Raw genomic sequence first — 27,187 nt, 5'->3', positions numbered from 1 at the left:
CTAGTTTCCATTATGAACTTTAAATGTGGTGTTTTTAATCTGCTTTAACACACACATGTGTAAGTTCATAAGTGGACAGCATTGCTGAGTATTTTCTGCTTAAAACTGCAGTGAACCAAAGACAGTCTCAAAAACACGGTTTGAAATCGCTGGTGTTTCTGACGTCACACACTACCTTGACCAATCAGATCAACGTGTGATCGTCCACCAGTGGATCTCTGAGTGAGTGAGTGAGTGGAGGCGGGGATCATTTGCATATTCATAGAACCGCGCATACTAAATGAGGCGAGGGTGTCGAGATACATTCAAGATATTTTAAGTCATTTTCAAGGAAAAAACATTAAAATATGTAATTTTGGTGATCAAAGATGAGTTTAAAGGGATAAAACTGACTAAAGGAAGACTAACTAAAACTGACTTTTAATCTCAAAATTCTTTTTATTCCTTAGGATTGTGACAAACTCAGTCAGAATTAGAAAAAAAAAGTATTTTTAATTTTATTTCCACGGTGGAAACAAGCTTCCATAGCATTGACTGTGAATCATAATAGAAAAAAAGAGAAAAGCCTTATTCTACAGTCTCTGCAGTTTTGTATCAGGTTACAATATAATTTGCAATGTGACGCTTCATTCAAGCCCATGTAGGAGTACGAGCCAGTGAATCTGACCAGCTGGAGCAGAACAAACACCAACAGTCGCGTGTAGTTTCAACCACTTTAATATCAGTGGAACTCCTCATATAAACAGCACAACTGCAGGTAAAAGCAATCAGCGTATTTATTGGGTGTAGCGCTCCAGGAAAGAGTGATATGAATGAAGCGGTAGTAAAAACACGAGTCTGTCCTCCATCAGTAATCAAACGCCCGACTGAAGCTGCGCTTCTGAGCGCCGCCTCGTCCCCGCTTCCCACCGAAGCCGGTGTTGCCCTTGAAGCCGGAGGACCGTCCTCTTCCTCGCCCTCCTCCTCGTCCTCCTCCTCCCCGTCCCCCGAATCCTCCTCCGCGTCCCCCGAACCCGCGGCCCCCGAAGCCTCCAGGCGTGCGCTCGCCGGTCAGATGCGGGTTCTGCTCCATCTCGGGGAGCTCAGTGGCGACGGCGAGCTGCCAGCGCCGGCCGTCCTGCCACTTATCCTGCAGACACAACACAGCGTTCAGTTCCTTGACCAATCAGTTCCTTGACCAATCAGTTCCTTGACCAATCAGTTCCTTGACCAATCAGTTCAGTCATTATTTCCGTCAACAATTTTTTTCACAGAAAACGACAAAAACTACATAAACCAGTTTTGAATGACAATAACTATGACAAAATGTTGACTTTTTTATATAGAGATTATTTATCTTTCTATTTCAATTGCGTGTTAAGTCAGAATTGCGAAATAAACGTACAATTATGAGAAAAAAAGCCAGAATTTTTTGTTTATTTCTTGCAATTGTGAGTTTATTTTCTCAATTCTGATTCACACCATTCTGAGAGAAAGATAAAACGTGCGTGTCAAAGAAAATGGTATTTTAGTCAAAAGACTAAAACTTAATTTGCTGTCAAAATGAACCCTGACAGAAACAAGCCGAGTCAGCGAACACACACACACACACACGCACACACACACACACGCATACACACACGCACGCACACACACACGCACGCACACACGCACGCACACACACACACACGTCTGTTGACAAGCCTGCGCTAGTGAAACCCGAGAGCGAGTGGCTTGGGGAACGGGGATCAGCTGGACGTCTGTACAGACACGTCCCTCGAGAGTCGCTTTACAAACGACTCCAAACACACATACCTGGATCTCTTTCAGTTTAGCGGCTGGGACGTCGAAACACACACCCTGAGAGAAACACAAACACAGGACACGTTACACGCTGCATCTTTCCCGTACAGCAAATCAAGAACATTTCCACCCAACCTCCCCAGAAGCAGAACGTCGAGTCTCATTGTTCATTTAGTGGTTTACATTCTCCCGTGATGAAGAAGTATTGTACAGCGATCCTTCAGTGTACCGTGGGTGTTAACTGACATTTTTTATACTTTATATAATGTAATATATTAATAATGACATAGGTCTGCAACACGTCCTTGATAAAACATAGATGATTGATTAGTCAGGTCTGTGCAAGGACAAAATAGGGTGCACAGTTGACTGATGCACAAGAAAGCTTTGCATACTAAAGTCAACATACTTTTATATGAACGTTTGTGAGATTTTCACCAGATTCGAGCCAGATCGTCTTCAAAAAGTAAAGTAATGGATTTTGCATTGATAGACAATAATTTCCGTATACCGCATCAACAAATGTGATGGCATGATGCCAATCTGCATCTGAGACACGGACACTAAACTGTGTGTTACGGTCACAACTCCAATTTGGTGCCAGCGCCACCTTGTGTTCAAAAGAAATAATGTCACGTTACAAGTGACTGTATGGTCTTCAACCGTTTTGCAGCTGGGTTAGTGTCAGAAATCAGAAGTACTGCTATGAGAAGTCCCTGTAATGAGATTATAATTAATTTCCTACATTTATAAATGACAATAACAGGTTTCAGGTTTCTAGAGGAATGTGTGAGTTCCTACAGACCAGTTTGTACTTTTGTTTCATTTTATTTTTTGGTAACAAGGTTCAGTAGTTAACATTAGTTAACATGAACAATACTTCTTCAGCACTTATTGATCTTAGTTAATATTCATTTCAACATTTACTAATACATTATTAAAATCAAAGGTTGTATTAGTTAACATTAGTTACTGCACTGTGAACTGACATGAACACACAATGAACAGCTGGATTATAATTAACTAACATTAACAAAAGATGATAAATACAGCAACAAATGCATTGCTCATTGTTAGCTCATGTTAGTAAATACATTAACTAAATGAATCTTATTGTAAAGTGTTACGATTTTTATGCAGATTCTGTGATAAGCAATATTCATAATGTGTAGTTTAACCTACATTGATAAATGATCAAGCATGAAGACTGTGTAAAGCATGAGAAGAGTGCGTGTAAAGCAAGAGAAGAGAGTGTAAAGAGTGTGTAAAGCAAGAGAAGAGAGTGTAAAGAGTGTGTAAAGCAAGAGAAGAGTGTGTAAAGCATGAGAAGAGTGTGTAAAGCAAGAGAAGAGTGTGTAAAGCATGAGAAAAGTGTGTAAAGCATGAGAAAAGTGTGTTTAAAGCAAGAGAAGAGTGTGTAAAGTGTGTGTAAAGCATGAGAAGAGTGTGTAAAGCAAGAGAAGAGTGTGTAAAGCATGAGAAAAGTGTGTTTAAAGCAAGAGAAGAGTGTGTAAAGTGTGTGTAAAGCATGAGAAGAGTGTGTAAAGCATGAGAAGAGTGTGTAAAGCAAGAGAAGAGTGTGTAAAGCATGAGAAAAGTGTGTAAAGCATGTGTAAAGTGTGTGTAAAGCATGAGAAGAGTGTGTAAAGCAAGAGAAGAGCGTGTGTAAAGCAAGAGAAGAGTGTGTGAAGCAAGAGAAGAGTGTGTGAAGAGTGTGTAAAGCAAGAGAAGAGTGTGTTTAAAGCAAGAGAAGAGTGTGTAAAGAGTGTGTGTAAAGCAATAGAAGAGAGTGTAAAGCAAGAGAAGAGAGTGTAAAGCAAGAGAAGAGAGTGTAAAGCAAGAGAAGAGTGTGTGTAAAGCAAGAGAAGAGTGTGTAAAGAGTGTGTGTAAAGCAATAGAAGAGAGTGTAAAGCAAGAGAAGAGTGTAAAGCAAGAGAAGAGAGTGTAAAGCAAGAGAAGAGTGTGTGTAAAGCAAGAGAAGAGAGTGTAAAGCAAGAGAAGAGTGTGTAAAGCAAGAGAAGAGAGTGTAAAGCAAGAGAAGAGTGTGTAAAGCAAGAGAAGAGTGTGTGTAAAGCAAGAGAAGAGTGTGTGTAAAGCAAGAGAAGAGTGTGTGTAAAGCAAGAGAAGAGTGTGTAAAGCAAGAGAAGAGTGTGTAAAGCAAGAGAAGAGTGTGTAAAGCAAGAGAAGAGTGTGTAAAGCAAGAGAAGAGTGTGTGTAAAGCAAGAGAAGAGTGTGTGTAAAGCAAGAGAAGAGTGTGTGTAAAGCAAGAGAAGAGTGTGTGTAAAGCAAGAGAAGAGTGTGTAAAGAGTGTGTGTAAAGCAAGAGAAGAGAGTGTAAAGCAAGAGAAGAGTGTGTAAAGCAAGAGAAGAGTGTGTGTAAAGCAAGAGAAGAGTGTGTAAAGAGTGTGTGTAAAGCAAGAGAAGAGTGTGTAAAGAGTGTGTGTAAAGCAAGAGAAGAGAGTGTAAAGCAAGAGAAGAGTGTGTGTAAAGCAAGAGAAGAGTGTGTGTAAAGCAAGAGAAGAGTGTGTGTAAAGCAAGAGAAGAGTGTGTAAAGCAAGAGAAGAGTGTGTAAAGCAAGAGAAGAGTGTGTGTAAAGCAAGAGAAGAGTGTGTAAAGCAAGAGAAGAGCGTGTAAAGCAAGAGAAGAGTGTGTAAAGAGTGTGTGTAAAGCAAGAGAAGAGTGTGTAAAGCAAGAGAAGAGTGTGTGTAAAGCAAGAGAAGAGTGTGTGTAAAGCAAGAGAAGAGTGTGTAAAGCAAGAGAAGAGTGTGTAAAGCAAGAGAAGAGTGTGTAAAGCAAGAGAAGAGTGTGTAAAGCAAGAGAAGAGTGTGTAAAGCAAGAGAAGAGTGAGAAGTGTGTAAAGCTTGAGAAGAGTGTGTGAAGAGTGTGAGAAGAGTGTGTAAAGAGTGTGTGTAAAGCAAGAGAAGAGTGTGTAAAGCAAGAGAAGAGTGAGAAGTGTGTAAAGCTTGAGAAGAGTGTGTGAAGAGTGTGAGAAGAGAGTGAGAAGTGTGTAAAGCACTGGTCTTCAGTCCTGCTCCTGGAGGGCCACTGTACTGCAAAGTTTAGTTCCAACCCTAATCAAACACCTGAATCAGTTCATCAATCTCTTCAGGATCGCTTGAAAATACAAAGGCAGGTGTGCTGAAGCAGGTTGGAACTAAACTCTGCAGGACAGTGGCCCTCCAGGAGCTGGACTGAAGACCAGTCGAGTAAAGCATGAGAAACGTGTGTGAAGAGAGTGAGTGTGTGAAGAGAGTGAGTGTGTGAAGAGAGTGAGTGTGTGAAGAGAGTGAGAAGAGAGTGAGAAGAGTGTACAGCATGAGAAACGTGTGTGAAGAGTGTGTGAGCACCTTCTTGCCCTTGAGGAAGGTCATCCGCCGGATGTGTTCGTCGATCTCGTCTCCGAGCTGCTCCTTCAGGCCTCGCCAGGCGAACCCGATGTTGTGCATCTCTTGAGAGCAGCTCAGTGTCATGGTGGCGAATCCCTGAGAGAACACCAGACCGTTTACAACCATTCAGAAAGATCACAGATTCCCATCACTCTCCCACTCTCGCCCAGGACTCCCCCCACCCTCGCCCAGGACCCCCCCCACCCTCGCCCAGGACCCCCCCCACCCTCGCCCAGGACCCCCCCCACCCTCGCCCAGGACCCCCCCCACCCTCGCCCAGGACCCCCCCCACCCTCGCCCAGGACCCCCCCCACCCTCGCCCAGGACCCCCCCACCCTCGCCCAGGACTCACCCACCCTAGTCTCGCCCAGGACTCTCCCACCCTAGTCTCGCCCAGGACTCCCCCCACCCTCGCCCAGGACTCCCCCCACCCTCGCCCAGGACTCTCCTACCCTCGTCTCGCCCAGGACTCTCCCACTCTCGTCTCGCCCAGGACTCTCCCACTCTCGTCTCGCCCAGGACCCCCCCCCACCCTCGCCCAGGACCCACCCACCCTAGTCTCGCCCAGGACTCCCCCCACCCTCGCCCAGGACTCTCCTACCCTCGTCTCGCCCAGGACTCTCCCACTCTCGTCTCGCCCAGGACCCCCCCCACCCTCGCCCAGGACCCCCCCCACCCTCGCCCAGGACCCTCCCACCCTCGCCCAGGACCCCCCCACCCTCGCCCAGGACTCCCCCCCACCCTCGCCATGGACTCCCCCCCACCCTCGCCCAGGACCCCCCCCCACCCTCGCCCAGGACCCCCCCCCCCCCACCCTCGCCCAGGACCCCCCCCCCCCACCCTCGCCCAGGACCCCCCCCCCCACCCTCGCCCAGGACCCCCCCCCCCACCCTCGCCCAGGACCCCCCCCCCCACCCTCGCCCAGGACCCCCCCCCCCACCCTCGCCCAGCCACCCCCCCACCCTCGCCGAGCCACCCTCGCCCAGGACCCCCCCCACCCTCGCCCAGGACTCTCCCACCCTCGTCTCGCCCAGGACTCTCCCACCCTCGTCTCGCCCAGGACTCTCCCACTCTCGTCTCGCCCAGGACCCTCCCACCCTCCCACCCTCGGCCAGGACCCTCCCACCCTCGCCATGGACTCCCCCACTCTCGTCTCGCCCAGGACTCTCCCACCCTAGTCTCGCCCAGGACTCTCCCACCCTAGTCTCGCCCAGGACTCCCCCACCCTAGTCTCGCCCAGGACTCCCCCACCCTAGTCTCGCCCAGGACTCCCCCACCCTCGCCCAGGACCCCCCCACCCTCGCCCAGGACTCCCCCCACCCTCGCCCAGGACTCCCCCCACCCTCGCCCAGGACTCCCCCCACCCTCGCCCAGGACTCCCCCCCACCCTCGCCATGGATTCCCCCCCACCCTCGCCCAGGACTCCCCCCCACCCTCGCCCAGGACTCCCCCCCACCCTCGCCCAGGACTCCCCCCCACCCTCGCCCAGGACTCCCCCCCACCCTCGCCCAGGACTCCCCCCCACCCTCGCCCAGGACTCCCCCCCACCCTCGCCCAGGACTCTCCCACCCTAGTCTCGCCCAGGACCCTCCCACCCTCGTCTCGCCCAGGACCCCCCCACCCTCGTCTCGCCCAGGACCCCCCCACCCTCGTCTCGCCCAGGACCCCCCCCACCCTCGCCCAGGACCCCCCCACCCTCGCCCAGGACCCCCCCACCCTAACCCTAACCCTAACCCATCCTAACCTAACCCTAACCCTAACCCTAACCCCCCCACCCCCACCCTCGCCCAGGACCCCCCCACCCCCACCCTCGCCCAGGACCCCCCCACCCTCGCCCAGGACCCCCCCACCCTCGCCCAACATCCACCAACAGTTCTAGAGCGATGAAGAGGTTCCTCCGGTGCGAGAGCCCCATATAGCACTGATAGTGTGTGTGATGTAGTGATAGTGTGTGATATAGTGTGATGATGTTGTGATAGTGTGTGTGTGTGACTTACAGCATCGGAGCTCATGAGTGATCTCTGCTCGAGGCTTGTGGCTCCTGAGATGTGAGCTAGCGCGGCTGCTAGCGCCTCCACCGCCCCACGTGCCTCGATTAGCTCATTAGCCGCCGCACGGAAATACTCCACCGCAGACGCCGGAACCGAGTCCAGGAACCTGAGCAATAACACACACACACCAGCGTACGTGAGGCGGCTCATCCGTGCGATTAACACACACACACACAAGGCCGCCCATCGGTCTTCACATGACCTCACAACATTAACTGTCAAACCAGAATTTATTCAGACACCAGATTTTTCACAGATTTTTGAGAGTAAAACTGATTGGGCCACTTTGAGCTGATGATGTTCTGCTGAAGTGTGTGTCTGTAATCACTAATGCTCTTTTTACACACACACTGAACACAATGAAGCATTGCTTGGTCGCTGGTTGAGCTAAACTGGTATTATCTAATTGTGTAGTTAAATTTACCAGCTGACAGATATTCAACATAATTCATGTGTGAGACAGTCTAACAGAAGGACGGACAAAACCTGTGTGTGTGTGTGTGTGTGTGTGTGTGTGAGACAGTCTAACAGAAGGATGGACAAAACCTGTGTGTGTGTGTGAGTGTGTGTGTGAGACAGTCTAACAGAAGGATGGACAAAACCTGTGTGTGTGTGTGAGACAGTCTAACAGAAGGATGGACAAAACCTGTGTGTGTGTGTGTGTGTGTGTGTGTGTGTGTGTGTGTGTGTGTGTGTGTGTGTGTGTGTTTAAAGGACTTTACATCGCGCGCCACGATCGCATTGTAAATATAACAGCCCAAGAACTGCGCAAAGTTTCTGGACAAAGTGCAATACACACAAACAAGACTGTTCAAACTAGCTGGTTTTCAAATCTGAATAATAATATAAACTCTCTTAGAAGTGTCCTCAGGGAATACCCAAATACTCCAGACATTGTAGTTGTCAATGAACTTTCTAAGAGTATTCTGATTGTGGAAGTGGGCTGTTGTTTTGATGCTTATATGGATTTGTGTTTTTCTGAGAAGATGTTAAAGTACCAGTCATTAACCAATGCTTTGGCAGTGTGTGGTTACAGGATCAAACTGATCATCTTAATCTTTGGCAGCTTGGGACATGTGCATAGATTATGTGTCCGAGGCTTGCAGATTGCTGGACTGAGTAAGAAGACCTCTAAGCAAACAGCCGAGTACTGTTCTGTGTCAGCAATCATAGGCAGTGTGTGTGTGTGTGTTCTGTGTCAGCAATCATAGGCAGTCTGCATGTGTGGAGAAGGCGATGTCACCTCTATCCATAGCCTATGTAATTATTTATTCATGTGGTTGGGACTATTAGCATTGTTTGTATTGTCTGGTGAAACAACAGGCTCTTTGTGAATATTTGGATGCTGTGTTGTTTTAATCAGTATTGGTCATTCCAAATAAAATAATCAAATGTGAGACAGTCTAACAGAAGGACGGACAAAACCTGTCAAATATCAACTGAGTTCTGCTCATATTTTATTATTGTACTAAAATTGTACTAAACCAACTACAGCGAATAAACTGATCTAATGTGAGTGTCTGAATAAGTGTTGGTTCGACTGCTTCATATCATTTAACACATGTGGGTTCAGCATCAGCATTGCCTCTGTTCAGAACATCGAAGCGCATCATATTTCTGAACACATCATACTGGTTTAGCCTCTGACCTGACGGCGTCTTTACTGGAGGACTGGACGATGTCGTTGGCCGTCGGGACCCCGACCCGTTTAAAGCTGATTCCCTGAAGAGGTAAACAAGAGTTTCCGATTAAACAACTGTAATCTGTAAGACTGACACCATATCAAGAGTCTGACTATTATGAACTAATATTTAAATTACTAATTTGATCCAGTGTCCCTGAAACTCTGTTTTATCGAGTGTTCATCAGGACTTTCGGTGCACTTGAACCACGAATACACAATTTTCTTTTTGAATGGATTCGAGGAGTTTTGTGGTTGAAATTTTAGAAAGTAACAAATCCTTCAAGGATCAGTTTGACCTCCATAGGAATGCTTCAGTACACACGGGAAAACCTAAAAATGCTCAATTCAAACTTTACCAAAATGTTTATTATTTATTTTATAATGTGTACATGTGTATCTGAATGCACACTGAACTAAACTGACTTTAGGACCCAGCGGAACAGCTCATCTGCTCCATATAGAGATATAAGACCATCTAGAGTCATGACATATCATTATATTATTATTTCCCACAAGAGGTCGACAAAGACACACACTGAGATATTTTGAGCTGAATTAAAAGGGTTATGCATGAAATTGTGAGTTATTTTGAATTAAACGTTGAAAGAATGTGAGGAATGTGCTGAAATTACTATTTATTCAACATTTATTGATCAAATCTAGTCATTTAAAGGTAAATAATAAAAAATTGAAAAATCTCCCCCCCAAAAAAGTGAAATAAGCTTTCTGAAAAAAAGTAAGTATAGTTTTAGGGCTTCGGGCCATTATGACCCGCGAGGGAAGGATGAGGGTCACGTGTCTTTGACTACTATGCACTAACATATACATTTATAATTTGAACCAGTGCAATTATTATGTACATTTATGTTTTAACATTGCACATGTATGTAAAAAAAGAAAAAAACTTAATTTTAGGAAGACTTGTCATAACTACTGACATATTAAAACAAACAAAATAATTGGGCTTAAAATATTCGAGGAGTGTCTGCAGGAAAATAAAGCATTTTTGGAGGAGGAGGCTCACCGCTTTCTGCTCCACGTACAGCAGCTGGTTCTCCTCCTTGCGCTGGTAGAAGCAGATGCACACGCCGGTTCTGCCGGCTCTGCCCGTGCGGCCCGACCGGTGGATGTACGACTCCACGTCCTGCGAGTGCGGATCACGCTCGTTACAACACAACACACACACACAGATCATTCAGAACTACAGAGCAAGCGAGCCATCAACAGCTGTGTGTGTGAGGTCTGCTGCTCGATGCGGCTCACGGGAAACATGCACTAACATACAAACATCTAAAAGATCCAACCGGCCCGACAGCGGCAACTAAACTATATACAGTATTGTTCGGGTTATTATAGGTTGTGTCATCCGTCATGAGATGCTCAAGCTCTTTAAAGCAGGACGGACATCCATGAAGATCCAGCGACATCACTCCTGCGTGTCGTTATCACTGCTGTGACTGATGTAAAAAACTATAACTATTATATTTAGAATGATTATTGTTAGTGCGATTATTGTTAGTATATGCAGTGTAAACCGTGATACTGAAGAGAAGCGTACGTTGGGCGGCGAGCACTGGATGACCAGGTCCACCTCGGGGATGTCCAGGCCGCGCGCCGCCACATTGGTGGCCACCAGCACCTCGAACGTGCCGCCGCGGAAGCCCTTCAGCGTGATCTCCCTCTGCTTCTGCGCGATGTCCCCGTGCAGCGTCTGGCAGCTCTGAACACACAACACACGGTCACACGGTCAGAGGCAGGCGCACAGGTGTGTGTGTGTGAGGTGTGAGTGTGTGCCAGGTGTGCTGTTACAGGTGTGTGTGTGTGTGTGTGTGTGTGTGTGTGTGTGTGTGTGTACAGGAGTGTTAGCGTGCTGTGCTGCGGGCGCACCTGTTTGATGGACGTGCTCATGGACAGCTCGGTGGCCTCTCTCTTGGTCTCACAGAAGACGATGGTTCGGCCGTGGCTGCCGCTGTACACCTGGACGACATCACCGATGACCGACGCCCGCTGAGACCAGTGACACGCGATCGCCAGGTGCTGCGCGACAGACAAGGGCTTTAAACAGCAGACATGGGGACTTCTGATGCACATAACCCCCTACAACCCCATCATGCCTTTTCAGAGGTTTCCTTTTGTGCAGTGTGTAATACAGCGGTTTGTGAATCGTGTAAGTTTGTAACTCATTTGCATAATGACAGGCTCTGGTCTTAATTGGCTGATAGTGGTTACTTCGTCTAAAAATTACAAATTGAAACTTTTTCCAAACATTACTTTAAATCCGATGACTTTCGTTCACCTAAAAATGTACAAGCAGGTGCATAAGACAAAGGTTAATATATATATATAAAATAAAAGATGACTCAGTTCTTCATGCTGAGAGACACCATTGCAACACCAAGTGTTAATTATTAAGTGTTCATTTTCTGTCTATATAGGTTTTGATTTATTATCTTTGTATCTGACATTGTTTATCTAATATATACTGACACTTGGTCACATGGTCAAGAGCTGTTTTGGCAAAAAATGTCCCAGATTTTCCTTTAAAATCATCCCGAGAACCTCCCAGGTTCTGACCCACCAGCGCACGCAGCGCCGCGATCATGTGATCACGTTACCTCGACTGTGGTGGCGGCTTTCTGGGTCCTCTTCCCGATGAGGTCCACATGGATGAACTGAGAGCGCATGTACTTCTTGGCCACGTCATAAACCCACGAGGGACACGTGGCTGAGAACAGCAGCGTCTGCGGCTTCTCCGCCGCATCTAAGAGGAAAAGTGCAGAAATACGGTTCACAAATGCAAAGCCACTTTCTGAAAAGTTCAGTCATTAGTCACTCGAGACACTAGAGGCTTTCCCACTGGGTACATTTAGTCATTGAGCAGACACTTTTATCCATCGTGAAGAGGCAAAGACAACACAAGTGCTCAACACACACAGATCAGGCATTGCTCAGAGTAGCAGAAGCCAGAGCAGGGAGGATTAAAGCAAAAGGAAAGAATTTTTTAAAAAATAAAAGTAGTTCTAGGAACGAGTGTTTCCCGAGAACTAATGGTTCCTCAGGAACGTTTCCCTGTTGTGTTCGCTCCGCCAGCAGGAACTCTGAAGTGACGTGAGACACGCTTGTTGTGACGGCGCGGATACGTTATTAGATGGAGCTGTTATACACGGATGGTAGACGGTGATGAGCAGATACTAGCGTGTGGCGTGTGTCTGATGTCCAGTGTTGCGGAGCAGAAACACATCATCATGTTTCTCTCGGTCTCCTCAGAGTTGTGTTGGGTTTTCTCCTCAGCGTAAAGGTTAATCTATCACTGTTTTACATGTTCGTAGAGTTAGTTTCTGGAGTAAATATATAGGCTATAATCTGTGTGTTTACGCAGCTTTTTTAAAACGGCGAGTGCTGGTGTTTCGTGTGCGTTCGGCCAATCAGAGAACAGGGCTCCAGACTGCGACCAAAATTTGAGAGTGTGCGACTGAATTTTACATCCAGTCGCACATGTGCGACCAGTAAATTTGTCCCTTTTTTTTCTTTTCTTTTTTACACGTTAAACGTGGAAGGGGCTTATCAATGAATCCGGAATGTGTGGCAGTGCAAGAAGAATAGGGAATGGCCACTGTAAGTGGCTAATGTGTGGAGGGGGAGGGTCCTAGAGATAATCGAGCGCGCGTTTAAACGTCTGTAGGAAGGAGACGGAGACAAATATCACAGCCTGCTATGTGCGTCTGAGCAACGAGCAAGCGAACTATTGACTCGTTCTTCCGACCTGCAGCTAGTATGCCAGTTAAATTCACTTGCTGGCTTCTCAAATAAAACATTACAACAGCGATAATAATAAAAAAACGTGAAGAAAACGATTACTCTTTGTGCATTGTTCAATGTGAGTGCCAAATGCTCGAACATGACCTGTCATTTACGCCGTCATCACCCGGGAGTTGATAGCGCACGAGCGCAGGCGAGACCTGAACTGCAGACGTTACCATCGGTGTTTAAACTAAACTCATTTATTTTGCCAATGCAAACATTCAAGAGCAAGACGTGAAAGAGAACTCGCGTCTAGATTTGTGCGCGCGCGCGTGTGTGTGTGTGTGTGTGCGCGCGCGTGTGTGTGTGTGTGCGTAGGTTACTCATCTCGGACAGCGCGCAAATATTATCTTTCAAGTTATCTTTCAAGTCTTGCTCTTGAATGGACAAATTCACACAAAAAGTATGTCAACATGTCCGTCTTGATGAGTATCCTAGCAGACTGTCTCTGTTATGCCTTAAGTGAACATGTATGAAGAAAGACACTCACAGCATCGGTGTAGGCCTACTGAATCAGCTCTGAATTAAATAGCTTTTGTAACTTTAATAAGGATTCATCTTTAATTTATACAGTCAAATATGCAATGTTATTTTACATTTGATTATTTTATTCAATTTCTGTTCCTGAAAACTAATGTTAGACCTGAAAAGCATAGTTTATATTATTAGTAGGCTAGGCTATCTTTTCTCTATTGTATTTATTTGTGCTTTTGCTTGTGGGTAGATTATTTCTTAATTTTTTTGACAGTAGTCTTTTTTTCCCCTGAACACATACCGAATCATACCGAAACCGTGAACCTAAAACCGTGATACAAACTGAACTGTGATCTATTTGAAACGTTGCAGCCCTAGTGCAGTGCCACAGTCGGATGATGATTCAGAGTGAGAGGTTTTAGTGGTGATGAAAAAGGCCGAACCAGCATCTTCGGGAAGACTGGCGGTGAGAATTCAGCTGGTTGAGGTAGTGCTGTAAGGAGACGAACTCCATGAACTGTGAATGTTGCAGTCGCTACCCCATAACTGCGGGGAACATGAAGTTCGCCGACAGTGCAGGCACTTCACAGTTTAAACACAATACTCTATTTAATAACAATCTTATCCTCAAGCATAGAGTATGCGGTGTTAATAAATCAACTGCCGGTTGCTTTTAGAAGACAAGAGGCTGTAACGTTAAATCAGAGCGCAAAGCCATTGTAATTTCTGCATATCAAAGTATTTATTAGTAATACACTGGAAATTAGTAGAAATGTGAATATTTGGTTAGTATGTTGATTTACGGTGTGTGCTCCTAAATTTCCTGATTGTGCTCCTAAAATGTTCAGTTAGGGGCCACTGTGCTCCTAGGGAAAAAAGTTAGTCTGGAGCCCTGGAGAACACTACCACGATATCTGGCGCAGTCTGCTTTATTAGCCGTTTTTTCCCGTTCGCGCTGCTTGAGCTTAAAGGATTAGTTCACTTTAAAAAAAACTTTTGCTGATAGTTTCCTCACCCCGATGTCCTCCAAGATGTGCATGTCTTTCTTTCTTCAGTGGAAAAGAAATGAAGGTTTTTGATGAACACATTTCTCCATATAATGGACGTCAATGGGCCCCAAACGGGTCAAGGTCCAGATGACAGTGTCAGCGCCGCTTCAACGGGCTTTAAACGACACCAGACGATGAATACGGCTCTTATCTAGCGAAACCATCGTCATTTCACAAATAAATAAACAAGTTTAAGTTTTATAGACGTGACGTCACGTTACGCTGTAAAGGTCACGCTTGACGAGTCGGTGTTTACAGATGTGCGGAAGGAGGACCATACACACATATTCAAATGTCTTTGTGTCAGTTTATCGTTTAAATGCCCATTTCGTGTGTGTATCCTGGTGTTGGAATATTAATACATTTTCGTCAGGACAGAAATTTTTTACTTTTCATAGAAGCGTGACCTTTTCAACGTAATTGCGTATTACGTGACGTCACGAACGCCTTTATTTTCAACGCGATCACCTTGTACCCAAACCATTTTTTTAACCGATAAACTGACACAAAGACATTTGAATATGTGTGTATGGTCCTCCTTCCGCACATGTGTAAACACTGACTCGTCAAGCGTGACCTTTACAACGTAACTGCGTATTACGTGACGTCACGAACGCGCATCACAGAACAGAGCAAGGCGAGCGCTTGTGCTTATAAAACTTAAACTTGTTTATTTATTTGTGAAATGACGATGGTTTCGCTAGATAAGACCCGTATTCATCGTCTGGTGTCGTTTAAAGCCGTTGAAGCGGCGCTGACACTGTCATCTGGACCTTGACCCGTTTGGGGCCCATTGACGTCCATTATATGGAGAAATGTGTTCATCAAAAACCTTCATTTCTTTTCCACTGAAGAAAGAAAGACATGGACATCTTGATGACATCGGGGTGAGTAAACTATCAGCTAAAGTTTTTTTTTTAAAGTGAACTAATCCTTTAAATCCTTTTGTTCTTTATATTTTGTTTACACATAGGCCAACTGTCTAATGTTTTCAATTAAAAGACAACGTTAACGTATATTGTAAGCTTGTTGTGTATATTGTCTAATCGTAAGCTGACAACAACTTCACTAAACCGTCCGAGTTCCTGCGGCGCGAGCGTGTGATCAGTGTGAGGCTCTCCGGGGATTACCTTTCTTATATGCGGAGGACAGGATCTCCTCGACCTGCTCAGCGAAGCCCATGTCCAGCATCTGGTCCACCTCGTCCAGAACCACGTGCTTGAGCTGGGACAGGTCCAGCTTGTTGTTCTGCAGGTGGTCTTTGATCCGGCCCGGCGTTCCCACCAGGATGTCGATGCCGTTGCGGATCGCTTCCACTGGAGCAACACAATACAGTTATTATAACTATGAACGCTTCCTTCATTGATCATGCGCTCGTCACCAGCGAGTCAGCGCTATGAAGACGGCGCTCCTACCTTGCGGGTTGTATGAGCTTCCTCCATAGAAACATGTGACCGAGAGCTTCCTCGTGACGTCCTTGAAGTCTTTGGACACTTGAATCGCGAGCTCTCGAGTCGGAGCCAGAACCAGAACCTGCGGGACACAGTCATGCGGTCACAACTCTCCTCTTTGGGCACAGGACCCATAATGCACTGCTCTGCTGTGTGGTGTGAAGCGAGACCTTGGGCACAGGACCCATAATGCACTGCTCTGCTGTGTGGTGTGAAGCGAGACCTTGGACGCAGGACCCATAATGCACTGCTCTGCTGTGTGGTGTGAAGCGAGACCTTGGACGCAGGACCCATAATGCACTGCTCTGCTGTGTGGTGTGAAGCGAGACCTTGGGCGCAGGACCCATAATGCACTGCTCTGCTGTGTGGTGTGAAGCGAGACCTCGGGCGCAGGACCCATAATGCACTGCTCTGCTGTGTGGTGTCAAGCGAGACCTCGGGCGCAGGACCCATAATGCACTGCTCTGCTGTGTGGTGTCAAGCGAGACCTCGGGCGCAGGACCCATAATGCACTGCTCTGCTGTGTGGTGTGAAGCGAGACCTTGGACGCAGGACCCATAATGCACTGCTCTGCTGTGTGGTGTGAAGCGAGACCTTGGGCGCAGGACCCATAATGCACTGCTCTGCTGTGTGGTGTGAAGCGAGACCTCGGGCGCAGGACCCATAATGCACTGCTCTGCTGTGTGGTGTGAAGCGAGACCTCGGGCGCAGGACCCATAATGCACTGCTCTGCTGTGTGGTGTGAAGCGAGACCTTGGGCGCAGGACCCATAATGCACTGCTCTGCTGTGTGGTGTGAAGCGAGACCTCGGGTGCAGGACCCATAATGCACTGCTCTGCTGTGTGGTGTGAAGCGAGACCTCGGGTGCAGGACCCATAATGCACTGCTCTGCTGTGTGGTGTGAAGCGAGACCTCGGGCGCAGGACCCATAATGCACTGCTCTGCTGTGTGGTGTGAAGCGAGACCTCGGGCGCAGGACCCATAATGCACTGCTCTGCTGTGTGGTGTGAAGCGAGACCTCGGGCGCAGGACCCATAATGCACTGCTCTGCTGTGTGGTGTGAAGCGAGACCTCGGGTGCAGGACCCATAATGCACTGCTCTGCTGTGTGGTGTGAAGCGAGACCTCGGGCGCAGGACCCATAATGCACTGCTCTGCTGTGTGGTGTGAAGCGAGACCTCGGGCGCAGGACCCATAATGCACTGCTCTGCTGTGTGGTGTGAAGCGAGACCTCGGGCGCAGGACCCATAATGCACTGCTCTGCTGTGTGGTGTGAAGCGAGACCTTGGGCGCAGGACCCATAATGCACTGCTCTGCTGTGTGGTGTGAAGCGAGACCTCGGGCGCAGGACCCATAATGCACTGCTCTGCTGTGTGGTGTGAAGCGAGACCTTGGGCGCAGGACCCATAATGCACTGCTCTGCTGTGAGGTGTGAAGCGAGACCTTGGGCGCAGGACCCATAATGCACTGCTCTGCTGTGAGGTGTGAAGCAAGACCTCGGGTGCAGGACCCATAATGCACTGCTCTGCTGTGTGGTGTGAAGCGAGACCTCGGGTGCAGGACCCATAATGCACTGCTCTGCTGTGTGGTGTGAAGCGAGACCTCGGGTGCAGGACCCATAATGCACTGCTCTGCTGTGTGGTGTGAAGCGAGACCTCGGGCGCAGGACCCATAATGCACCTTGGGCGCTCGGCCTCTCCGGCGGTCCTCCATGTCGGCCTGCAGCTTCTCCACCAGAGGAACCGCGAACGAGAAGGTCTTGCCGGTGCCGGTCCGGGCCTGGCCGATCAGATCCTTCCCATCATACACCGAGTTGAAGGTCTTCACCTGGATGTCGAACAGGTACGAGACTCCACGCGCTGAAGAACACAAGTACACACATCACCACATCTCCTGTGTACTCAGCGGCACATGACATTAACTCTGGAAGATAAAGCGGATTATAATGCAAGACAACCGCTCATCACTCAGCACTAATGCTAATATTACGCTCGTCTCTTAGAACTAATGCTAATATTACACTCGTCTCTTAGAACTAATGCTAATATTACGCTCGTCTCTTAGAACTAATGCTAATATTACACTCGTCTCTTAGAACTAATGCTAATATTACGCTCGTCTCTTAGAACTAATGCTAATATTACACTCGTCTCTTAGAACTAATGCTAATATTACACTCGTCTCTTAGAACTAATGCTAATATTACGCTCGTCTCTTAGAACTAATGCTAATATTACACTCGTCTCTTAGAACTAATGCTAATATTACGCTCGTCTCTTAGAACTAATGCTAATATTACGCTCGTCTCTTAGAACTAATGCTAATATTACACTCGTCTCTTAGAACTAATGCTAATATTACGCTCGTCTCTTAGAACTAATGCTAATATTACACTCGTCTCTTAGAACTAATGCTAATATTACACTCGTCTCTTAGAACTAATGCTAATATTACACTCGTCTCTTAGAACTAATGCTAATATTACACTCGTCTCTTAGAACTAATGCTAATATTACACTCGTCTCTTAGAACTAATGCTAATATTACGCTCGTCTCTTAGAACTAATGCTAATATTACACTCGTCTCTTAGAACTAATGCTAATATTACGCTCGTCTCTTAGAACTAATGCTAATATTACACTCGTCTCTTAGAACTAATGCTAATATTACGCTCGTCTCTTAGAACTAATGCTAATATTACACTCGTCTCTTAGAACTAATGCTAATATTACACTCGTCTCTTAGAACTAATGCTAATATCACGCTCGTCTCTTAGAACTAATGCTAATATTACACTCGTCTCTTAGAACTAATGCTAATATTACACTCGTCTCTTAGAACTAATGCTAATATTACGCTCGTCTCTTAGAACTAATGCTAATATTACACTCGTCTCTTAGAACTAATGCTAATATTACACTCGTCTCTTAGAACTAATGCTAATATTACGCTCGTCTCTTAGAACTAATGCTAATATTACGCTCGTCTCTTAGAACTAATGCTAATATTACGCTCGTCTCTTAGAACTAATGCTAATATTACGCTCGCCTCTCAGAAACGCTCACTCGACTGCAGCTTGAGATGCACGTAGAGAAATATCTGTGGAAACTGAAGCATCCTCACTTTTATAGGGGAGGACTCTACTCTTATTAATTAACCCTTGACCTTCCATCATATCATACATTAGTAGATCACGATGACCACAGGTAAAGCACCTCAACACCGCGGTAAACTACTGTATGCTCTGTGGCACTTATGAAAAATGGAAGCCTAGCATACATACAAACACAGAAACTGCCGTAGCCGAATAACAAAAAATACTGTAATTATATTCCATTACTCCTGTAATACATGCCCACTTATAATAGACATTCAATATGAACATCCCAGATTTCTGGCACAATACCATGGTTACAGTGAGTGTGTGTGTGTGTGTGTGGTCACTGTGCAGTGAGTGTGTGTGGTCACTGCGCAGTGAGTGTGAGTGTGTGTGTGTGTGTGTGGTGTGGTCATTGCGCAGTGAGTGTGTGTGTGTGTGTGTGTGGACATTGTGTGTGATTAGTGTTTTCTGTTACCCTGCAGCAGTTTGATGGTGTTGGGAGAGATCCTGAAGTTGGAAAAAGCTCCTTCTTTCTGCTCTGGGGTTTCCTGTGGACACAAGCACATCCGTCAGCAAACACCACACACACACACACTGAGCATAAGCAGACACACACACACACACACACACACACAGCATAAGCAGACACACACACACACACACAGCATCAGCACACACACACACACACACACACACACACTGGGCATCAGCAGACACAGCATCAGCACGCACACACACACACACACACAGAGAGAGCAGCAGAGTAGCCGTGAACGCACTGTCTCGTGGTCGCTGTCGGAGTCCTCGCTGGATGGTGTGTGTGCTGGATCTGCGGTGGTGTTGGTCGTGTGTGTGTTGGTGTCGGTCGTGTGTGTGTTGGTCTCGGCCTCGGTCGTGTGTGTGTCGGTCTCGGTCTCGGTCGTGTGTGTGTCAGTCTCGGTCGGGTCTGCGCTGCCGTTCTCTGCCTCCGCCTTCGCCTTCTTTTTCTTCTTCTTCTGTACAGAGACACAAATAAAAAATACATCATAAATTGCAAGAATTCATAATTGCGAGAAAGTCAAAATTAAGACAAAAAAGGTCAGAATTGTGAGAATTGCGAGAAAAAAGTGAGAATTGCGACTTCTACTAGTGTCCCCCGGCAGCATCGGGCCTCTCCCCATGAGCTCCAGCTCTCCAGGTGGCGTCCATCTTAGGGCGACTTTTGTGATGCTCTCCTGCTCCATCCTCAACACGTGCCCTAGGCATCTGTGTGCGCGCGCGTGTGTGTGTGTGTGTGTGTGATCTCCTTGGTGATGCTCCGGCCTCCCGTTTTCTTGTACAGTTCATTGTTGGAGATCTTATTAGGCCTATACGGTGAAACCTTCCACAAACTCATGTGGTTCCTCATTAACGAGGACGGTGCGGTGGGGATGGAGCTCACACACATCACTTGTGTTTTGGAGGTGTTGATACTGAGCCACACTAGCTTGGCAAAGTTGTTCAGCCGGTCAGGTTGAGCCTGCATGTTGCACTGGTTGGTTGATGGAGAGCAAGATCTTCCCGCTGGGAGAAGAGTGCACTGGCTGCTGGGGCTGTAGTCCAGTCTATGGCGACCAGGAAGAGGAGAGGTAATTTCCCATAATGACTCTAAACTGAAATGTTCATAGTACGTTTTTATGATTGAGACGATCTTTGACGGTGGGAGCGCAGTATCTTCCAGAGGGTGTTTCGGTGGACACTCGAAGGCCTTGCTGACGTCCACCAGTGTAGAGGGGTGTACTCCATCCCGAGCACTGCTCCATGATGCCACGCAGACCACACATCTGGTCCAATCTCCTCTCCCCTTCCTGAAGCCTGCTCGCTCCGTCCAACCCTGGGGTCAACGGGGTCACCTGGGGTCAACGGGGTCACCGGCGGCCTCCATCCGGCTGAGAAGGACACCTTGCTTGGGCTAGACAGTTCTGAATGTTGCCTTTCTTGGGGACTTTGACAATAAGAGCTTTGGACCAGTCCTCAGGGATGGTGTTCCTGTTCCACATGTTTGGGAGTAGGTCCGCCAGCACTCGTGTCGACCTCCGCATGAACAGCACCTATGCCACACGCCGAGCCACTCTTCAGGGTTTAGACGGCAGCTTTAACCTCCGGGGGCGGGTGTTGTGATGTTGGCTGGTTGTTCAGGCTCAGGGAGGCTCAGTACTTCCTGGAAGTGTGGACCCCATCGAGCTGCTAGTTCACTCGCTGATGTACAGATGTTGCCGTTCTCGTCCCCAACATGGGTAGTTTGGTTTGTGCCTCTGCCGCAGTCGCTCTGTGCCCCGGGTCCCCTAGGCGCAGCTTGTGTCTTGTCCAGCACTCCTCTTCTCTTCTCCGGCCTCATTTTATAGGACATCTTGGTTTTCTCGAGGAGTCGTTGGGACTTGGTGTGCAGCATCTTTCCCCTCAGCTTTCGGCCAACTGTTAGCGGATATCCAGTCTTCGGCCGCTTTCTGTTTGAAGCCCTGGGCTTGTTGTGCCGTTTCAGAGTGTATGGTTTGATAGCATTCCTCTTGCGGTTTATGGTGGTTCTCTTCCAGTGCGGAGTTATGGTGCGTTCAAGTCATCTCGTATAGATCGTATTCACGAGTTGAACGCACGTGAACGCCACCACAATGTCGTGAATACCAGTGGGAAGCTCGGGATTTTCTCTAAGCCCCGATCTTTATGAGTTGTGGGAGTGTCACTGAGAAACAAGGCGGAGCACCACAATACAAGGCATTTAGCTTGTCAGGCTATTCTATGTACAGCGCAGTAAGCTAATCGCCTGCACAGAATATGATAGCATTATAAAACAACAATGTAATATGTAACGATAAAGTTTGCAGTGGCTTCAAAAACTAACTAAAAACATAAAAAAACAAAGCACACCTTATTCAAATCTTTGTTCTTCATTTTCTAGGACTACAGTTTAAGAACCTCGCTGTATTTTTGTGTAATTAATTTAATCCGACGAAAGTGACGAACGCACCGGCCGCCGTAAACACAACTTCCCACGTTGTGTGCACGAACTTCCCAGGAGGACTTGAACGCACCATTAGCCTCTGGCGCTGAAGCGGTTTCTGAGTTCCAACACAATCTCCTTGTTTTCCTTTGGGAACTGGAGTTTGCAATGTCAGGATATCTCTGTGGGATTGACTTCTTCAACGTGAGTGTAATGGGGGCAGAGATTAGGTAGTGGCCGCTATAGGCGTCTGCACCGGTAAGCACTAACATCTTGCAGTGACCTGCGCTCTTCACCGTTAATGATGACGTGGTCGATCTGGTTGATGGTCCTACCATCAGGTGACTGCCGTGCGAGCTTACGGGTGTTTGTGTGTGGGAAGATGGTGCCGCCGATGACCAGGTTGTTGCTCATGCAGAAATCGACAACGCGTTCACCATTGTTGATCCTATCGCCAGATCTATGGCTACCCGTTGCCCTCTCGTTGTTGAAATAGTTGTTTCCCACTGTGGCATTCATGTCACCAGTCAGGAGAAGAGCGTGGTGTTGGTACCTTTGAATCCGCCATTTGCAGTTGTTCATACCGGTCCTCTTTGACCTCCTCAGCCTCGCTGGTGCATAGCACTGTGAGATGGTGAGTTTACAGAACTTGAGGCGTACTCGGATCAGTCTTTCCCACTCTGCAGGGTTTTGTCCTTCTCCTTGGAGATGAGAATGGCTACACCATGTGTCTGGGTGTTCTCCAGGCCCTTCGTGCAGGACTTGATGACCGGAGCCGATCCAGTGACTCTCACTGATCCCCAAGATGTCCAGGCGGTCCCTCTCCATCTCACTGGGGACGTGTGCTGGTTAGTGGTCCCACATGGTTCGGACGTTCCTTGCTTCCATGCTCTAATGCGGATCTTGGTTTTAGGCCCTCTTTCACACTCCTGACTTCATCAGGGAGGGTCATACTGCCGTCCGAAGAGATTGGGTCTACTATGGGTTAGGCTTAGGTCAGCAGGATTGCTCATTGTAGTTTGTGTAACAGTAGGTTTATTTTACAGGGTGGCGTTGTTAGCACCACGCCCAACCCCCAACCTGGAGGGCCAGGGGCTGAATTACGAGAAAACCTCAAAATTGCGAGAAAAAGGTCAGAATTGTGAAAAACTGAAAAAGTGAGAATTGCGAGGAAAAGTCAGAATTATGAGAAAAGATCACAATTACGAGAAAGTTATAATTGTGAGAACTACGAGAAAGTCATTTTTACAAGAAAAGTCATAATTACGAGAAAAAAATCATAATTGCGAGAAAAGTCACATTTGCAAGAAAAGTCACACTTGCGAGAAAAGTCATATTTGCAAGAAAAGTCACATTTGTGAGAAAAAAGTCATAATTGCGAGAAAAGCCAGAATTACAAGATAAGTCATAATTGCGAGAAAAGTCATATTTACAAGTCATAATTACGAGAAAAAAATCATAATTGCGAGAAAAGTCACATTTGCAAGAAAAGTCATAATTGCGAGAAAAGTCATATTTGCAAGAAAAGTCATAATTGCGAGAAAAAAGTCAATTGCGAGAAGCAATATTTGCAAGAAAAGTCACAATTGTGAGAAAAAAGTCATAATTGCGAGAAAAGCCAGAATTACAAGTCATAATTGCGAGAAAAGTCATATTTACGAGAAAAAAATCATAATTGCTAGAAAAGTCACATTTGCAAGAAAAGTCATAATTGCGAGAAAAAAGTCATAATTGCGAGAAAAGCCAGAATTACAAGTCATAATTGCGAGAAAAAAGCCAGAATTGCGAGAAAAAAGCCAGAATTACAAGAAAAGCCAGAATTGCGAGAAAAAAGCCAGAATTACAAGATAAGTCATAATTGCGAGAAAAAAGCCAGAATTACAAGTCATAATTGCGAGAAAAGTCATATTTACAAGTCATAATTACGAGAAAAAAATCATAATTGCGAGAAAAGTCACATTTGCAAGAAAAGTCATAATTGCGAGAAAAAAGTCATAATTGCGAGAAAAGCCAGAATTACAAGTCATAATTGCGAGAAAAAAGTCATAATTGCGAGAAAAAAGCCAGAATTACAAGAAAAGTCATAATTGCGAGAAAAAAGCCAGAATTACAAGAAAAGTCATAATTGCGAGAAAAAAGCCAGAATTACAAAAAAAGTCATAATTGCGAGAAAAAAAGTCATAATTGCGAGAAAAGCCAGAATTACAAAAAAAGTCATAATTGCGAGAAAAAAAGTCATAATTGCGAGAAAAGCCAGAATTACAAGAAAAGTCATAATTGCAAGAAAAAAGTCATAATTACAAGAAAAGTCATAATTGCGAGAAAAAAAGTCATAATTGTGAGAAAAAAAGTCATAATTGTGAGAAAAAAGTCAGAATATGTCTAACGTCAACGCTACCTTGATGTGGTGTGTGTCGGTGTTGCCGTTCTCATCCGGAGTCTCCGTGAGACTCTTCTCAGACTTCCTCTTTTTAGGAGCCGGTGACCCACACTCCTCTTCCTCTGCTAACAGCTGTTCCTTCATCTTCTTCTTCTTCTTCTGCAGGAACATAACACACGCGATGAGCTGAGGTTCCCCTCGCATGAACATCACTGAGGCTTTAACATATACTAAACACCTTATCCTTCTTCCTTTTACACATTATGCTTGCAAACTGTACGGAGATGACGTTAATGATATACAACTTTGTATACAATACACACAATATATATGAACAATATGTTTAACTTCAATGTCATCTGAACATACAGGAGAAAAAAGAAAAGTTAACAATGATGTTAAAAAACAGAAAAATAAAGGAAAAATAGGAGAAGATCGTGACCATGAGTGCAAGATATTACTTTACACATCAGTTAGTGTACACATTAAAGTAATTACACATTGAGGTTTCTTATTTATGAGGATGAAATATTGTTACGGTACATTTTACATTCTTTAAAAAACTGGTTTGTTGGTGAATTTACATTTATGTATATCAAATTTGCCAAGAAAATAAATTACATTTATCAAAAAGCAAGCTTTGTTTTTAGTAGGGTCAAAATCAAAGCATCCAAAAATAATATCTTTAAAAGTTATGGATATATCTTGCTGGATATTATCTTTAATAAATGAGTCAATGTGTTTTCCATAGTTCAGTATAGAAACATGATCTAAATAAATGATAAACAGTTTCTTTGTGAACTTGGCAAAATGAGCATCTTGTGTCAATATTAATTTTGTATTTAATCATAAAATATTTAACAGGGTAACATGTATTTATTATTTTGAAAGACACTTTAGTTTATTATTGAGATTTTTTTCTTTTTACATTTTTAAAATAAATGATACCAGTAAAAGATTGCAGGAGAAACAGAAATAATATCTTCAAGAAAAAGGTGTCTAACTTTATTATTTCTGCCTTTGTTTTCTGAAAAACATGCTGGAGTTTTACTGGTTCAGGAACAGTAGTGGTTCTACACAGATGTCGGTCACATGACGCGCGAGCACGAACCCCATTGGCTCTCATGTCTGATCTTCACTGCACTGTCTGATGTGCTTCACTCATGTACATTCACTGATCAACGTTTATATGCGAATAAAAGCCTAAATTAAGGCTGGGATTAAACCTCTCCATTCACGTGCGTTTATTTATCCATCTCTTTATGAACGCCAGATGTGCCGTTAGCATGCCGGCTCACTCACTAGCAAAACAACACACACGTGCTATTCATGATGCTCCCACGTGACCAGTAATGCACGTCACAGCGCTTTAACACGCGTGAGCCCACATGTACACAGTCCGGGTTCGGAATAACTCAGAATAACACACTTGAACACCACAGAAACAGTGACAGGACCGCTATGATCCAGCGAGAGTTCGTCAGGCCGGGGATGATGTGAACGCGCGTTTGTTTGCGTCATCAGCATCCGCGCGCGTCTCTCCGTAAAGCGCCCGAGTGTGAGACTATCCGCGTGTAACTGACCTTCAGCAGCAGCAGGCCGCTCTCCACCTCCTCCATCTGTGTGCGGGGGTCTTCTTCAGGCAGGGTCTGCGACGGCATCTCAGCTGTTGAGGCGCAGATGGACATGTGCGACCGGACTCAATCACACACGCGGAAGAGAAGGAACCGGAAGCGACGCGCGCGCATGCGCACATTGCGCAGAGAGGAGGCATCGACATGCGGAACTCGAGTAGGCGGAGCTGGGTTTACAGGGAACAGCATTTGATGCCTTGTTATGAGAGGAACTTATTAAATGTGGGTATGGAAGTAAAATAGAATAGCCGCTGATGAAAAGTATTTAAATTAAAACCGCAAACGACTGAGGTGATCGTTAGATAAAAGGCAATGACCAATCAGAAGATACTTCCGCTGTGTATTTGACCTATCAGAAGGTGGCTAAGTGACAGGCCCCGCCCTCTGCAGATTCGGTTGTGTTCATCAAAGAACGTACTCTTTGTGTTCATATGTTTCTAGTCTAGAGTAACCGACCGTGCCACGCTGTACGGAACGCCAGACGCTCAAAACTCAAACGGTGCATTTGAAATGAGTTTCTTATGAGCACAACCCGCAGCTGCACACTTCTAAAAAATAAATAGAAAAAATGTATAATTTTATATACGATTTATATCTTATGTGTGTGTCTGTGTGTGTATGTGTATACACACATATATATATATATAAAACCTGGTTATTTTTAACCCAACCATTGGGTTACACATAGCTATTGGGTCACTATGTTGGGTTATTTTTTAACCCAACATTATTAAGCGAGTAGATAGATAGATAGATAGATAGATAGATAGATAGATAGATAGATAGATAGATAGATAGATAGATAGATAGAAACACTCATATAGTATTGTCCTGTGTGTCCTCGCTCACAGCTCCTCTGAAAGCTTTTCTTAAATTCTTAACCAACAAACAGCTGGAAACCGGAATAAAACTGGAGCGTTTGAGTAACTGAACACACACACACACACACACACACACACACACACACACACACACACACACACACACACACACACACACACACACACACAACATGGCTTTGGCCATGTGGTGTTTATAGCACAGGGGGCGGAGCTTCAGATTCTGGAGAGCATGTGATTGGACAGAAGATGTGATGAGAAGCGGTGATGTCATAAAAATCCCTGATCCATTTCAGCAGAAGTGAGAGACTGCAAGTTTTGAGTGCTTATATCTCATAATGCCAATTTTATCATTGTTTGGGAGACTTATTCATAACCTTAAAGGATAATTCCGGTATTGAACACCTTGAGTCTATATTGTAGTTTGTTTTGGATGAACAAGAGTGGTGGACAACATTTCTTTGACAATGGTTCCTCTCTCGAGTTTTTGACTATAATAGAATTGGCCATGGACCCATTTAACATTGGAGTCAATGGGCATGTCCGAAAATGTCATTAAAACAGCCAATAATGTTCGTTTACAAAACTGTTAAACTCACCG

At 45.8% G+C, this 27,187-nt stretch overlaps 1 protein-coding gene across 2 annotated transcripts; it reads right to left on the bottom strand.

Moving 5' to 3' along the window:
* Nucleotides 1-701: 701 nt before the first annotated feature.
* Nucleotides 702-26,241, bottom strand: ddx21 (DEAD (Asp-Glu-Ala-Asp) box helicase 21). 2 transcript variants are annotated; one of them, XM_079635291.1, is made up of 16 exons: nt 25,697-26,241; nt 24,132-24,272; nt 19,557-19,772; nt 19,253-19,325; nt 17,357-17,535; nt 15,642-15,759; nt 15,357-15,542; nt 11,518-11,663; nt 10,790-10,939; nt 10,461-10,622; nt 9,927-10,046; nt 8,867-8,940; nt 7,165-7,324; nt 5,129-5,263; nt 1,795-1,839; nt 702-1,129 (listed from the first exon to the last, which is right to left on the bottom strand). In XM_079635291.1, the coding sequence occupies exons 1-16, from the start codon at nt 25,799-25,801 to the stop codon at nt 848-850; spliced, it is 2,292 nt and encodes a 763-aa protein (XP_079491417.1). In that variant the 5' UTR covers nt 25,802-26,241; the 3' UTR covers nt 702-847. The 2 variants fall into 2 exon arrangements, with proteins under 2 accessions (XP_079491417.1, XP_079491418.1); XM_079635292.1 differs by having other exon boundaries at nt 24,132-24,269; nt 25,697-25,847.
* Between the last annotated feature and the right edge of the window lie 946 nt (nt 26,242-27,187).

The sequence above is a fragment of the Phoxinus phoxinus genome (genome assembly GCF_949152265.1).
Source record: "Phoxinus phoxinus genome assembly, chromosome: 14".
Classification (NCBI taxonomy): domain Eukaryota; kingdom Metazoa; phylum Chordata; class Actinopteri; order Cypriniformes; family Leuciscidae; genus Phoxinus; species Phoxinus phoxinus.
The sequence above is the reverse complement of the archived record's forward strand: the minus strand, read 5'-3'. Positions and strand labels throughout refer to the sequence as shown.

Bases quoted from the DNA above. Each gene is read 5' to 3' on its own strand.
- ddx21 (XM_079635291.1), bottom strand. From the start codon at position 25,801: ATGTCCATCTGCGCCTCAACAGCTGAGATGCCGTCGCAGACCCTGCCT. The intron at 15,760-17,356 runs GTGCATTATGGG...TGTGTCCCGCAG, and splicing joins GGAGAGGCCGAGCGCCCAAG to GTTCTGGTTCTGGCTCCGAC. The intron at 11,664-15,356 runs GTAATCCCCGGA...TTTTCCTCTTAG, and splicing joins GTCCTCCGCATATAAGAAAG to ATGCGGCGGAGAAGCCGCAG.